Source organism: Triplophysa dalaica, chromosome 7, assembly GCF_015846415.1.
Source record: "Triplophysa dalaica isolate WHDGS20190420 chromosome 7, ASM1584641v1, whole genome shotgun sequence".
NCBI classification, from domain to species: domain Eukaryota; kingdom Metazoa; phylum Chordata; class Actinopteri; order Cypriniformes; family Nemacheilidae; genus Triplophysa; species Triplophysa dalaica.
In genome coordinates this window covers 2,535,080-2,550,340 of record NC_079548.1, presented here as the reverse complement: position 1 = coordinate 2,550,340, position 15,261 = coordinate 2,535,080, and the positions used below count along the sequence as shown (strand labels likewise).

At 37.8% G+C, this 15,261-nt stretch overlaps 1 protein-coding gene across 1 annotated transcript; it reads left to right on the top strand.

Moving 5' to 3' along the window:
- The first annotated feature begins 378 nt into the window (after nucleotides 1-378).
- On the top strand, nucleotides 379-3,853 carry LOC130425994 (cytoglobin-1-like). Its single transcript, XM_056752474.1, has 3 exons — nucleotides 379-573; nucleotides 2,997-3,228; nucleotides 3,556-3,853. The coding sequence occupies exons 1-3, from the start codon at nucleotides 455-457 to the stop codon at nucleotides 3,718-3,720; spliced, it is 516 nt and encodes a 171-aa protein (XP_056608452.1). The 5' UTR covers nucleotides 379-454; the 3' UTR covers nucleotides 3,721-3,853.
- Nucleotides 3,854-15,261: the final 11,408 nt, after the last annotated feature.

Sequence of the window (15,261 nt, the reverse complement as noted above, 5' to 3'; positions counted from 1 at the left end):
TACAGAACTGTGATAAAGAATTACAGTATTTAATAGTTTCAGTCAGCATACATGTGGAATGTATTACAGCAACTTACTTGCCAATTGCTGCCAGCAAGATGAAATCTCTGTTTGATATAGATATATCAATTGTTTATTTACATATACTTTATTTTATATTTCCTTCTATATTTATCCCTTACTCAGCACTTTATTTAAATTTTGCTATAATGTTTGTACTTATTGTGTGTTTTGTTTTGTTGCATTGACAATACTGTAAGAACACGCAATCATGCCAATAAAGTACCTTGAAATTGAAAATTAAAAGAGAGAGAGGGGCGGACCCTCTTCATTCAGGTTCTACTCGTTTTCCATTCAAAAGAGAGAGAGAACACACACGGCTCTGTGTGAAGTGTGTGAGAGAGGCTTTAAAGAGCGAGTGAGAATACAGAAGACACACACGACTCTGATCGACATGGACTCAGGTGCGAAGAACACAGGGAGCATCACAGATGAAGAGGTGTCTGTGATCCGGGACACGTGGAAACCGGTGTACGAGGTTAAAGAAGACGCCGGGGTGGCTGTGCTGGTCAGGTACGTTCTTCACATCTTCTGTTTGTCCTTCAGATGTGCTGAAGTGGTTTAGTCTCAGGGGTTCAGATGTGAAGGGTTGCTGGTTTGAGTCGTGAACACTTGAATAAATCCCTCTGCTCCTGGTTAAATAGAGATGAATGTTGGATCGTATGGAAAGAAAAGAGAGTAAATTGGGTTCAGGAGGACAGATGGGGTTTATACATCATCAGCGCTGGGTCTATGGAGAATACGTTACATCTGCACACAAACACACATCTGCACACACACACACACACATCTGCACACACACACATGTACATGTGAAGTTTTCCTGGTGTTTGTGTTTTAGAGATGACAAATAGTTGAGTTTGTGATTAATTTTCTATTTTTGTATGTTCGCTCTTTCTTTCTCTTTCCCTGTGTCTCTCTCTCTCATTTCATTTCAACTATGATATGTATTGCCAATAAGATAATACATTATACAACAAGATCTGGTTATCTGTCTGTCTATCTATTGCTCTATTTCTTATTTGTCGATCTACCTCTTTATCTATGTGTTTTTATTCTGTCTGTTTTTTCTGTGTATCTCTCTCTCTCTCTCTCTCAATGTTTTGGTTTTCATAAGTGTTGAGCTAAAAGTTTTTCTTTTTTCTTGAAATTATTTATCTACTTTTTTATTGCCTTGTAGATATCTCTTTTAAATAAATAAAGAACTTTTACATTTATTGGTTTTCATCCGTCTGTTACTCTCCCTCTCTCTCTGTCTCTATTTTAATCTGTCTGTATCTGTCTGTGTCTTGAAACGAATAAACCTAGAATCTTGTAATTTCATGTTTTAAAAAAAAATAGATTATGTTAAATCATAAAAATAAACGTGCTTCACGACTCCATAGAAGAACCTTTTTTGTTGAATAGGTTCCATTACAACCGTTAACATTCTGAACATTCTCATTCTGAAATGACAGTCTGAAAGACAGATGGGTTTAGTAGGACTAGTTGTTATTATCCCAATATTTCAGCACAGTTGAATTGCCCAATAAGACATTATTATTAATAACAATATGGGTCGGGGAAAAGGAGGTCCGAGGCCTCAATGGGTTTGTCGGGGCATCCTCTGTGCTTGGGGCAATATATTTATAAACATTCTGAATTTATATGATCTACCTGTTTCTTAAGATGACACAGAGGTAATTAGAACTGCTTCCTGACAGGATGTTTTCGTACTTTTGATATGAAGCTCTTGTGCGCAGCATAAAATTGCACTGCGCAGGACCTACAATGAGTCTGCGTGACCGCTCAAGCGCACAGCTTCATACAGAACATTGCCCTCCGTTAATTTGCAGTTTCAGGGGAACGTCATGCAACCCCTTGGTTGAGAACCAATGTTCTATATCAATGCTGTGAAGAACCCTTTAAGCGCTTTTAATTTTAAGAGTCTCCCCATTTCATTGGTCATTCTTTTATTATGACAGTACTTGATGTATCTCTCTCATTTTACCACTTAAGATGTTAATGTAAGAATTAGAGAAACACAAGTTCAGACACACATTCTGATGACAGTGATATTGTAATGGAACGTTACCAAGGAATGCAGATGAGAGTAGATCAACAGGCAAAACACTTTTAATTCGAAGCTATTGGGTAAGACAGACGAAGAAGCATAACAAGAACATAACATTTGCTGTTACATTTAAGACTAGACAATGAAGAAGAGAACAGAGTTTGAATATATACAAGTCCATGATGAGGCAGATGACGGGCAGGTGTGATGATCACAGACACGAAATGGTGAGGAAGCGTAGAGGATCGTGGGGATGGAGTCCGAGCAGGAAAAGACAGGGAGAAACATAGGGAACGGTGACGGATATAAATGGTCATATTATGCAATGTGAGCATGTGAATTGTATCCCACCTTCATCTGAACACATGAGAGTGAGGTTCTCCTCCTGCCGCAGGTTCACTCACAGCATCTGAACTTCATGTTTGACAGCTCGTGATGTTCTGATGTCAGAGATAGGTGAAATGATGCTGAACAGAGCAACTGTCTCATCTCTCTCTGTCTTGAGTAAAGTCTAGTTCTCTCTACACAACAAAATAAACAAGAAACTATGAGTCATTAAAGAGACCTAAAATATTTAATAACTCACCCTCACGTCCAAACCTATATGTTGTGGAACACAAACATCTCAACTGAGTAAAATGGAAAAAGTGATGAACTAATGAGTAAAAATTACCTTCTTATTCGCACATGTTGCTTTTCCATCTGATCTGTCAGATTGCAACAAGCGCTTGTCATCAGTGATAACATGAGTGTTTAATGAAGCTCTTTGTGTTTTTTAAGTTGACGTGAACTGTCCTTTTAAGGCAAGATCTTAAATTACCCAAATTCTTAAATCACACTGGATTAAAGTTGAATAAATCAATGTGAATGTGTTTGTCAACAGGTTTTTCACAAACACTCCATCGGCTAAGCAGTACTTCGATCAAATCCGTGAAATCCAGGATCCAGAAGAGATGCGTAAGAACGCCCAGCTGAGGAAAAATGCAATAAACATCATGTCGGGCCTCAACAAGCTGGTGGAGAATCTTCATGACGGAGACAAAGTCAAAAACATTTTCAATCAATTGGGTGAAACACATGCGCTCAAATACAAGGTGGACCCCAGTTACTTTAAAGTGAGTATGACAAAAAAACATCATCATCATGCACACTGAATGAGTCACTGAATCCGACATGTTCAACTTCACCTTCCATTATCAGTGTGATGAACGATGTAGTAGTCATTTCAGCTGTGGTTGTTAATAATGTTGTAAAAATCCTGTCAAAAAACAGTAATTTTCCAGCAGCTGGGCGCCAGAAAATAACAGTAAAATTACATTTTTTGTAACAACAAAGTACATGTCTTTGGCGTGAAATTACAGTCTTTTTTACATTGTAGTTTTTTCAAAACATGTTTGTACCTGGACGTTGAATTCATTCTAATATTCTGTTTATCTCTAAAGATTGTAACTAAGGTCATTCTGGAGGTGCTGGTTGAAACTTTCCCAAAAGTCTTCAGTGCAGCGTCAGTGCAGGGGGTGTGGTCTAAACTCATGAGCATCACGTGCGTTGAGCTGAATAAAGTCTACACTACAGTCGGCTGGGATTCCATCAAAAACTCTACTTAACTGGATGAAATTACTAATAAAATACAGACGGGTGATCCGCTTTTTTTCATGTACTGAAATAATTCTTAAACGGTAAATTAGACATTGATTGTAAAATGTATTTTAATAAAGCTTCTCTTCTTGTGTCATTCTTTTAGATTTGTCATGTGTCATTAATACAAAAGACAGATATTTCATTAACAAATGTTTGTTAGGCATGAAAGACCTGGAATGTTATTACCCCCATCATAATGTCATCACTGGTCCTGCATGTCTCACCTGCTGTTTTCATTCTATGAGACACATGAGACCTAAAAAACACATATTGTTTACTAAAAACAGTTACAATAACCATATCACTGCACAATAATATAATCATGCAGCTTAAATGTCTATAGTAAATGTGAAATTCATGAGAAGTGACTTCATGAACCTGTTAAAAACGCACAAAAATCTGATCATGTCTCATGTCAACCGCCTAAGTTATAAAATTTTGAAATATAAAGTCAGAAAAAAGCACACAAGGTCAAATCAATGAAACACAATTCTCTGTGATACACTGTTGTAACTTTTAAATGTTATTAGGAGCTCGATATTAATATTGATAATTTTCAGGGGTTTCACGTTTGTTACGTTCCTGTGTGTTTGTGTGTGTTAACCTGAAAACAAATATTCAAGCTCTAAACTGATAATAGAGCATCATGATAATAACACAAACAAGTAAGACTGTAAAAAAGTTGATTAAACTTAGAAACGAAGGTTCACCTGCTGCTTTAAAAACGTGAGTTGACTGAACTTAAAGGTATTCTTTGTTTCATCTTGAAGACGTGTGCTTTACATTGGGTTTAACTAATGATCATTTGTCGTTTCAACGAGTCAAATTACCTGCTATGTTACACTATCAACTTCAGAAAACTCACGTTATTATGTTAAATAAAATTTTCCCATCTTATTTAAATAAATGTTCATATTGACTAATGTTATTCTAACTGAATCAACTTACAACTTTAGTCCAAAAATATACAATTTATTTTAACAAGCATAATGTTATGCATGTTTTAACATTGGCCCCAAAAAAGCATAACAACATACAAACATATTCTAAAACATAAATTTTGAAATATTACGTGGAGTTCTTCAACGTTTAAATGGGAGATAGATAAAGAGAGAAAAAGAAGTTTGGGTACCAGAAATGGGTGGGAAACCAGTTGTCAAATACTGAAGAAAGCTAAAGTTTTAATTCATGCACAAGATCTAATACCGTTTTGACATATAATCGGTTCAAACATACTGAACATTAACATCGTATAATCGTTCTTAGTAGCAATACGAACTGATATATCTAATGCTTTGTTGCTATCAAATCCTCAACAGTGTAAAACAATCAAGACAGCTTTAATTTAAGTAAATTAAAAATTCATCTAGTAATCTATTTAAAGTCAAATTCAAGTGAATAAAGCTCTCAGATATACCAGCATTTAATAATAAGCTACATGACTATAAGGATTCAATTTAAATGATTTTATTTAGTTATTTTTTAGTATTTCCCTCTCTTTGTCACGCCACTCCAGCCCGCCAGTAAGTGGCGGAAATGGACCTATTGTTTGTTTGCCAACCACCCTAAAACCCCAAAAGAAGAAAAAGGAGAAGATTATGACTGCCTTCGAAATTGCATACTGTGACACTACGTACTGAATTTGAATAAGTACCTTTCCATAGGCTGTACTATCGGAGCCCTTTTTGAGCCTACAAATGAAAACGCATATTGGAACTAAAATGGCCTTAACTCATAAATTTTTGGAATACAGACCTACGTTGGTCTCGTTTGAAAAAGAATAGTAGCTGATTATTGCTAAACAAATCATCACACACACAATTTTTTTAAAGGAATGTTGTAAGGTTTATTGTAAAAAATAAATGAAAAAAGTTTGTTTTTCTTTGACTAAAAATTTGGTAAAAAAAATGGGTCGCAATAGGATAACAAAAAATCTAAGTACACTCTTTATAAAAAATAATCAATTACTCTCCCTACAAATTATATAAAAAAAGAAATCTGTATTCTAGTCTTAGCCCTTTCCAATAATATATAGTTTGTCATGATTTGATTAGAAATCACATAAACAATTTTGACACAAACTCAGGTGTCCCGTACACGGAACGGGTGACAGTTAACAGGCTACAACAGTATGTTCTAGATAGTATCAGTGGAAGTTCACATGTCTATACAAGACAGCACTCCATCTCCAAGGAAGTTTACTCAAATGTGAAATTTCTGTGATAACTGATTCACCCTTAAGCCATCCTAGGTGTGTATGACATTCCTCATGCATATCCATCAACGGCAGTACAACACAAGGAAGAGTCACAATAACTCTACTGCAGATTTAAGCACTAGATGGTTTCCATTAGCATAGCAAGAGCTGTAGGCACATCCCTGAGGCTCTGAAGAACAAAAGGACACCATCATATCCATTCAAAAGACGACATGCATTCCCTTTATGATGACATTTAGATTTACATTTACATTTTGTCATTTAGCAGACGCTTTTATCCAAAGCGACTTACAAGTGGGGTAGGTAATGGAAGCAATTGGGAAAGCACAAGTACAACAAAAGCATAAGTGCAATCAAAAAGAAGACTGGTCTCATATAGCCTAACACAGTATACAGAATCATTCATTCATACTTTTTTTTTTTAATGGGTAGAGAAGAAAAGAGTAGAGAAGAAAATAAAGTCAGAACAGATCAGTAAGATGTTGGCGGAAGAGATGTGTTTTCAGGCGTTTCTTAAAGATGGCTACAGAATCTGCAGATCTTGTAGCAGTGGGCAGATCATTCCACATAGGTGGACCAGATCCGGAGAAGGTGCGCGAGAGAGATTTTTTACCTTTATGGGATGGCACCACAAGACGGCGTTCGTTTGCAGAGCGTAGGGATCTGGCGGGTACATATGTCTGCATTAGGGAGTGAAGATAAGGTGGTGCCGAACCAGTGGTGGTCTTGTAGGCCAGGAGCAGAGTCTTGAATTTGATGCAAGCGACTATAGGCGATGCAAGCGACTATTTACCACTGAACTGGTAAATCAAAGGTTGCTGGTTCGATCCCAGCAGCCACCACCAGTGTGTCCTTGAGCAAGACACTTTACTCCATGTTGCTCCAGGGGGATTGTCCCTGTAATAAGTGCAATGTAAGTCGCTTTGGATAAAAGCGTCTGCCAAATTACTAAATGTATAAATGTAAATGTATAGGGAGCCAATGTAGCTTAATGAGTAGAGGAGTGACGTGTGCTCTCTTCGGTTCATTAAAGAAAACTCATCCACCGTTTCAGCATGAACCTAAAACAAACAGATTTTATCCTGATTTACATTGCATGTTATTCTAAAAAACAACATGTGAAGATCTTTATGTCATGGTTCTGCGCCACCTTGTCTTGCTGTTCTTGATCTATTGGCAGAATCATGACAGAACCTCTTGTTTCATGTGGAGAGAGACATTTTAGCCCTCTTGGCTTTCCATACTCTTTCCGGTCTCATCTCTGTTCCCACCCTCTCGTTTCCTCATTAGTAATTGATAATGATTTCATGGCCTGCACCTGTTCCCTCTTGATTTGGTCCACTATAATGCCCTTGTGTCTATTGTCCTGTGCGCGTTCGTTTTGCGAGTTTGCTATGTTGCCTCATCATATGCTTATTCCCTCGTTTTGTTTGGATTACATTGCCTTTGGATTTCCTTGCCCCATGTCTTGCCCCAAGTCTTGTCTCTGTTGTTTTAGAAGTTTATAGTTATCCTGTCTCCTTTTGTTTTTGCAGGAACTCTTTGTTATTCTAGATTGCCTGAGTTAAGTTTTCCCCGTCAAGGGTGTTTCTGTTATCGTTTTATTAAAAGTCTTTTGTGTACTACCGTTGCCTGCGCTTGGGTTCTTCCTCCAGTATCCTGACAATTAATTAAAAAAAACATGTTTTAAAGTTAAAACTACTAGGGGCAAAGCTTATGAATTAACTTATTTCAGAAGTGTCCACTGAGAAGAAACATGGAAGACCAAGAAGGGCAGCTGTTCATCTGTTCTGAGCAAGAGTGAGTAAATGCAACATTTAAAGTAGAATGCTTAGATTCGTACACATGGATAAGTAATGTGACACATAAGACAGCAAAGTGGTAATTGAATAATAATAACAAGCAAAATTGAGGCATAGTAAGTACAATTGAAAATGATTCTGAAATTCAATCAGCTTTACGACCCATATTTGGAGCTGCTAAGCGGCACCGCTGTCTTAACTACAGATCACTGGGTGGACACAGTGACCTCGTCATCATTTACTCAAACGCCAACCAGTTTCCTGGGTCACCCGGCACATCCACAGCTGAATCCATTGAGGGGATGCTTGTGAAGTGGAATATCTCTAAGTTTTGCGCGATAACGCAAGCAACACGAAAAAGCCATGGCCGAGCTGGGTGTGTTGAGTTTGGCTGCTTCGCACACTCTCTCCAAGTGGTGTTTCACGAATGCCTTTTATCACAGAGAAGTGTGAGAGATGAGCTGGCAAACTGTAGGATGATAATTGGGCATTATAAATACTCGCCATTGGCGCCTGGAGGATATTCAGAAGGAAAGGAATGCCAGCCAAACGTTTGCAACAAGAATTAACGATGAGGTGGAATAGTACATTTTATATGGTAGGGAGTATGCTTGAGCAGAAGCGGCCGATCTCAGCATACAGAGCTCACCACGACCTGCCACACTTACAGCCAACTAGTGGGCTTTGCTGGAAAAAACTGTCACTGTTTTGGTACCATTTGAGGAACTGACCAAGCAGATTAGCTCAGTTACAGTTCTAAAACGGCTACGTGCTCGGGAGAGACAGGAGGAAAGCGGTATAAAATCATTGAAAACTTGCTTTTCATTATTATTTCTTTCAGATACCTCTCAAGTGCGGACAACATCAAGCATACTAAGGATGCTCTGACAGTAGAGATGATGAAGATTGAGAGGTCACTGAAAATGACCAGTTGTGGTGAGACAATGATTGAAAACCTCCACGAATGGAAGTGAAGGTACACTTAAAAATAACACAAGCGCTGGGTCACTATTGGACAGAACACGTGCGGGCTTGGTTTAATCCAAGTGCTGGGATTTATTATTTATCCCAGAATTCTGTGTTGTTCGTTTGACGCAACCAGTGGGTGAAACTAACACTCTTGCTGGGTTATTTCATCTGACCTATTCTATTTGATTTAGTAGATAAGAACCTATTTTGTTTTCTACCAAAAGGTTCAGAACATAGATTTATTCGATTTTTGTACACTTTAATACAATGTTTTAAATTGTGCTAACGCATACAAGTTTCGAATACAAATGTTTTAACCCCAAGGTGACATTGATCATTTCGCACATACTATTTTCATTTATTTCAATTTTTTCTTTGATCAAAATGATAAGAATATATTTATTAAGAACAAGGAGTCCTGCCACAAAAGTTCATCTCAAACTTAATTACGAAATTATAAGTTAATAAATAAATAAATAACGGTGGTCCTCAAAAATTGAACAGATGATGACTTGTGTCCATCAATCTGATATACAGCATGCTGAAGAAACTCCCAGGTGGGAAGACACTGCTTTGTGTAAGTAACATTAAAGACAGAAAAACCTTAAGAAACAGACATAAACAGCCTCTGTCTCAATGGCATTGCATCCAATGATGGCAAATGTCTGGCAGGTCCCCCTTGTCTCGTCCGCAAGGCACAAAACGCACAATAATTCTATTGTCATCTCAATTTTTTTGAAGATATTCCACCTTATTGGTCCCCATCTGTTGATCACTCAGTATTGCAACATTATTGACATTTAAGTCAAGCTTTATTGTGAAAGTATCAAAAACAACTGCAAACATTTTTATATGTTCAAATTCAGTATTCAGAAACTGAATGAGTAATATTACATAATGTGTAATTAAAAGTAATATTACAAGTTACTTGTGCCCATCCCTAAGTTCCAGGACATTTTCTGGGCGACAAGGTTTTTATGATTAGCAGGAATAACTGTCTAGTTCCTGCATGTTGGTCTTGGCTTTAAAAAAAACAGTAGGCTATTGTGCAAAACATTTCAAACACGTAAAAACATCCACTGTCATTAAAGTAGAAACACTAAAACATAACTTGTGTTGTCTTGCATGTCAATAAATGACCTCTGGGTCTCATCAGTGGTGTGTCAGAAGACCTTTCCTCCTCTCTTGTAAATAGATGGGATATCTTCTTTTGTGTTTTACAGAAGAAAGTCATAAAGGTTTGAAGTGACGAAATGGTGAGCAAAGGATGAAATAATTGTACATTTTTGGTGAAATATCACTTTAACATTGCCTTTATAAAAATGAACTTACCTTTAAAGGTGTCTATTAGATTGTCAAGCTGCCATTCAGACAATTTCTCTTTTACAAAGCTGTCCACGAGTGACAGCAACAAAGTCAGTCACTAGAATTAAAATTCAGATGACGTTAATCATCTAAAAGTATTTTAGGACATGTGTTTATTGAAAATACATTAGTCAACATTTGAAGTGGATCAAAAAAGTTAATCAAAATTGTCCTAAGACAAGAACAGGTGTGGTTCATAATTCATGTATAAACATGTAGGTTTGCTATTAATCAATGTTGTCATCAGTGGGATTTCATTCCTCATCACTTTTGACATGATTGTTTCTCTCAAGATGTGAATTGGCTTGTCAAACATTTTTGAGAACAATGGTTCACCCAAACACTAATGGCTGTTCAGTACTTCTGTGATACACCTTAGGTCACAATGGACTAGAAATGGCTCTTAAACATTATTGCCTGCAGTGCACAATGTTGTGTCTTTCCAGTTTAACCAAAAAATCTGATCAAAAATCTTTTTACTGTTAAACAAGCATGACTTGCATGGTTTGACAAATTCAAAAATCAAGTCATGAACAAAAAACAACAAATGTTATGCATTGAGACGACCAGTCAGTAGGCAGTGTTACCACCTCTGACATTGATCACAGACTCACATTGCCTGTGCATGCTTGAGATGAGGTTTTGGATATTCTGTAGCGGGATGGCTTGCCATTCCTCCAGCAACGCTGTTTAAAACTCTACACAGTATCTTAGGGACCTGATGTGCTTGTGCTTGACTGTCGCTGTTCCCAAATGTGCTCAATGGGGTTCAATCGGGTGACTGGGCTGGCCACTCCATCCTTGAGATGCCTCTTTCCTCCAAGAATTACGTCACCAGCCTTGCTCGATGCAAGCATTGCACCAGCATATGGTCACACGACTGGTCTCAGAATTTCATCTCTATACCTTTGGCCTTTCACATTGGTATTTTCAATAATGACAAGCTCAGTCCTTCCACCCATGGAGATGCCTCTCCAAACCGTGATCAATGATCCTCCAAAAATGTCATGCTGTACAACATTTTGTGGCAAATTTCTCTCCCCAGGGCGACATCAAACGTGCCAGTTTGTGTGCTCTGGAAAGATTCACCCTCACAGCTGGTCTTCTGGCTCTCAAGCCAACTTCATACAGTCGCCTCCTCACAGTTTGAGGGGATACTCGCACCCCTGTTGCATCCTGAAGGTCATTTCGTAGGCTGACTGCAGGCATGAAACGAATTATGCGGGCATGCAGGGTCAAGTTCAGGTCTTGATTTGGTGTTGTGACAAGTTGCCTGCCTCCACCTCCACTAGGTTTCTTATAGCTCAGTGGTAAGAGAATTGCGTTAGCAACGCAAGGTTTGTGGGTTCGATCCCAGGGGATTGCACATACCTATGTGTAAATGAATACAATAATGCAATGTAAGTAGCTTTGGTTAAAAGAGTCTGCCAAATGCATGAATGAAAATGTCTACAATGCCTTCGACTCACACTACCAGACCTCCTGAACCCTTTTCCAGGCTCTGGAAACTACACTTTTTTTCTCAAACTTTGAGATGCCCCAGTTACCCGTGTGGACAGTGAGCGACTGTTCAGCACAGCATCTAACATTGTGAATGCAGGGAGAAACAGGGTAGGAGGAGAGATAGCAGAAATTCTCATTTTCCTGAAGAAGAACGTGCCGTTGTTGTATTCATTCTGGGTTTGATAAAGCTTTTGTTGATTAATTTTGTTGATTAAATAACTTGTTCAGTAGAGGTTTATTTGTTTCCTCCAATACTCAAGTCTCTGTCTGCACTTATTCCTTTAAAGTTGCACCTTTTTGCACTTTTGGATTTAAAAACTCAAAAGCATTTTATTTATCAAAATTTTTCCTGGACTTTGAAGTTTTAAATAGATTATTCAGTTATCCAGTTATTTTTATAAGTTTTATTGTAAAACTAAATAGATTTTTGCCCTTTTCAGTTTGCGATTTGTGGCTTCATTTAAGTTATTTTTCATTCAAGAAAAATATATGAATAAATAATACAAATACTGCCAAATGCATGTCAGCTAATAAAAAACACACATGTATTTATACATGTTTTCAAAGTATAAGTCACTCCATAAAATAATGATATCAATTCATTCAGGGCTAGCAGTATATACAGATACACACTCAGGTCTCTGAATCGGTATCAGGAAGGGAAAAAGTGTATTGGAACATCCCTGGTAGCAACTTCCTAAAACACCATAGCAACATCGTAGCAACCACCCAAAACACCATAGCAACATCCTAGCAACCACCCATAACATGACAGCAACTTCCTTGAACACCATAGAAACATCCTAGCAACCACCCTAAACACTGTAGCAACTTCCTATAACACAATAGCAATATCCAAGCAACCACCCAAAACACCATAGCAACATCCTAGCAACCACCCTAAACACTGTAGCAACTTCTTATAACACAATAGCAATATACAATCAACCACTCAAAACACCATAGCAACATCCTAGCAACCATACAAAACTTCAGCAAATATCAATCACCCAAAGATCTATGTAGCAACATGATAACAAACAATCAGAACACCACAGCAAATGTATGTCAGTATTTGAGTGGTGAAAGCAGAGCAGGAGTTGGATCCTGGTTCAAGCCCCCTCACACCTCACACAGATGGAATTAACTCTAATCCTCTCACATAATCTCACTCACGTGCAGCTCAGAGAGAGAGAGAGAGAGAGAGAGAGAGAGAGAGTTAGTGTGTGTTAAATGCTTAAGAATGTCCTGAGTGTTGTGTTTATGTCCTCTGATCTTCACGATATAACAGCAAACATGTACACGACCATCATAAAAGACTTAGGGGGTCCCTCAGATACTCGAATTTGAATAAAAATTATAATGACAAAAATGAAATTCATGCAATGGATATGGTATTTTTTTTTAATTAATCATTTACAATCATTTATATTAAAATTGTGTATGGGCTAGTTGTCATGTCTCTTTAAATTTTAAATGCACCGCCCCACGGCGCTGACTGCTTGATTGGAGAATAATAAACCTCCACTTGCAGTGAGGAACTTCTACTTAAGCTTTCCTCTTTATTTATCAGCTCCATTTCGAGGCTTTTGTATTCCATGCGTAAATTATTCTACGGCCTGGTTCTGGGGTGCTAGAGATCTCGATGAAGATGAGTGACAGCTTTATATTAATTATGAAGGGAGTGCTCTTTGTGCGATTTCTGTGGTGTCTATTTAATCCATTCAGAATGGTTTACAACGTGTTTTTCATGATGCTAAGACCAAGGACCACATACACACTGTAAAAATTTGGGAATTACATTGCCATATACACTCACCTAAAGGATTATTAGGAACACCTGTTCAATTTCTCATTAATGCAATTATGGTGGAGGTGTAATGGTGTGGGGGATGTTTTCTTGACACACTTTAGGCCCCTTAGTGCCAATTGGGCATCGATTAAATGCCACGGCCTACCTGAGCATTGTTTCTGACCATGTCCATCCCTTTATGACCACCATGTTCCCATCCTATGATGGCTACTTCCAGCAGGATAATGCACCATGTCACAAAGCTCCAATCATTTCAAATTGGTTTCTTGAACATGACAATGAGTCCTCTGTACTAAAATGGCCCCACAGTCACCAGATCTCAACTCAATAGAGCATCTTTGGGATGTGGTGGAACGGGAGCTTTGTGCATCCCACAAATCTCCATCAACTGCAAGATGCTATCCTATCAATATGGGCCAACATTTCTAAAGAATGCTTTCAGCACCTTGTTGAATCAATGCCACGTAGAATTAAGGCAGTTCTGAAGGCGAAAGGGGGTCAAACACAGTATTAGTATGGTGTTCCTAATAATCCTTTAGGTGGGTGTATATGCAGGATTCACTCTTGAAAATGATTGACATATTGATAGCCACAGGCAGTTCCTAAATAAAGACTTTTGGACTGAAATGGTTGAATACTTTGCTGACTGACAGAATCAATCCTAACAGTCCCTTGCCGCCTCCTACTGGACGTAACTACATAAAATACACTGAAATCGTTGTAAAATACCCAAAACACTGACACACAGACTGACAGCCGGTCTTGTCACAATTTATATTTTTTGGCATACGATAAAGTAGTTTCTTGCATTTAAACTTTGTATTTTGGAACAAACATTAATATCACAAAGTGTCAATCATTCGGTTGTTTTTAGGGAAAATAGTAAATACTACATTGGTAAATAATGCTAGAATGATTCTGTTTGATGTGCACTACTGTTCAAAAGTCATTTCTGTTTACCAAGCCTGCATTGATTTGATCTAAAATACAGCGAACGACTCCACAGGAAAGACATCAATGAAGATTTCCAGTCTGGATTTATAGCACATGACAGTACAAAGACTCTTTTGATCAGAGTTACAAATGATCTGCTTTTGGCGTCTGAGCGAGGTTGTATCTCGTTATCGGGATGCGTTCGACACCATTGACCACAGCACAAACTTTTCTTTCATAATGTGTTATTCTTCCCACTTCAATGGATTTACTTGAATGAAATGTTGGAATGTTGTAGATTTTTTATATAGAAGATCAAGAGCAGAAACAATGCTGATTTATTTTTACAGCCTTCTTTGCTCAAGGGTGCCAATATAGTGGAGGTCACTGTATATAACTTGTGTATCTACTGGCAGCGGCCTGTAAAAGGGCCTTAATTTAGACAGATGATTAAATAATTAAAATAATTCTAATAAACCACACAATAAAAGTCTCTCCATTTTGTGAATGAATACAAATCCTGAACAATTACACAGTAAAGGTCCCACTCCTACATTATTCCTCCACTAGAGGGCAGCAGAAGTATAGACATTTATTTACTAAAGCTGTTTTATGAATATGGAGAAAGCCAAACTGTTAACAGCACTGACTGAATGAATCTTACTTCTAGACAAGTTTATCTCAAAACCTCGGTAACTAAAGACTCTTCTTCTGCCAAAAGGATGTATACTTATTAGTAATGTACAAACAGAGTGTGTTTTCGTGTGAAAATGACTGACGGTGTAATTGCTCTTCAAATTGTGTCTTCATCTGAGAGACATCTACCTTTTAACTCAGACTGCTGCATTCAACACAACACAACACAACACAACACAACCCCTCAAATATGATGTGTGTGTGTTTG

Bases quoted from the DNA above. Each gene is read 5' to 3' on its own strand.
- LOC130425994 (XM_056752474.1), top strand. From the start codon at position 455: ATGGACTCAGGTGCGAAGAACACAGGGAGCATCACAGATGAAGAGGTG. The intron at 574-2,996 runs GTACGTTCTTCA...GTTTGTCAACAG, and splicing joins GGGGTGGCTGTGCTGGTCAG to GTTTTTCACAAACACTCCAT. The intron at 3,229-3,555 runs GTGAGTATGACA...TTATCTCTAAAG, and splicing joins TGGACCCCAGTTACTTTAAA to ATTGTAACTAAGGTCATTCT.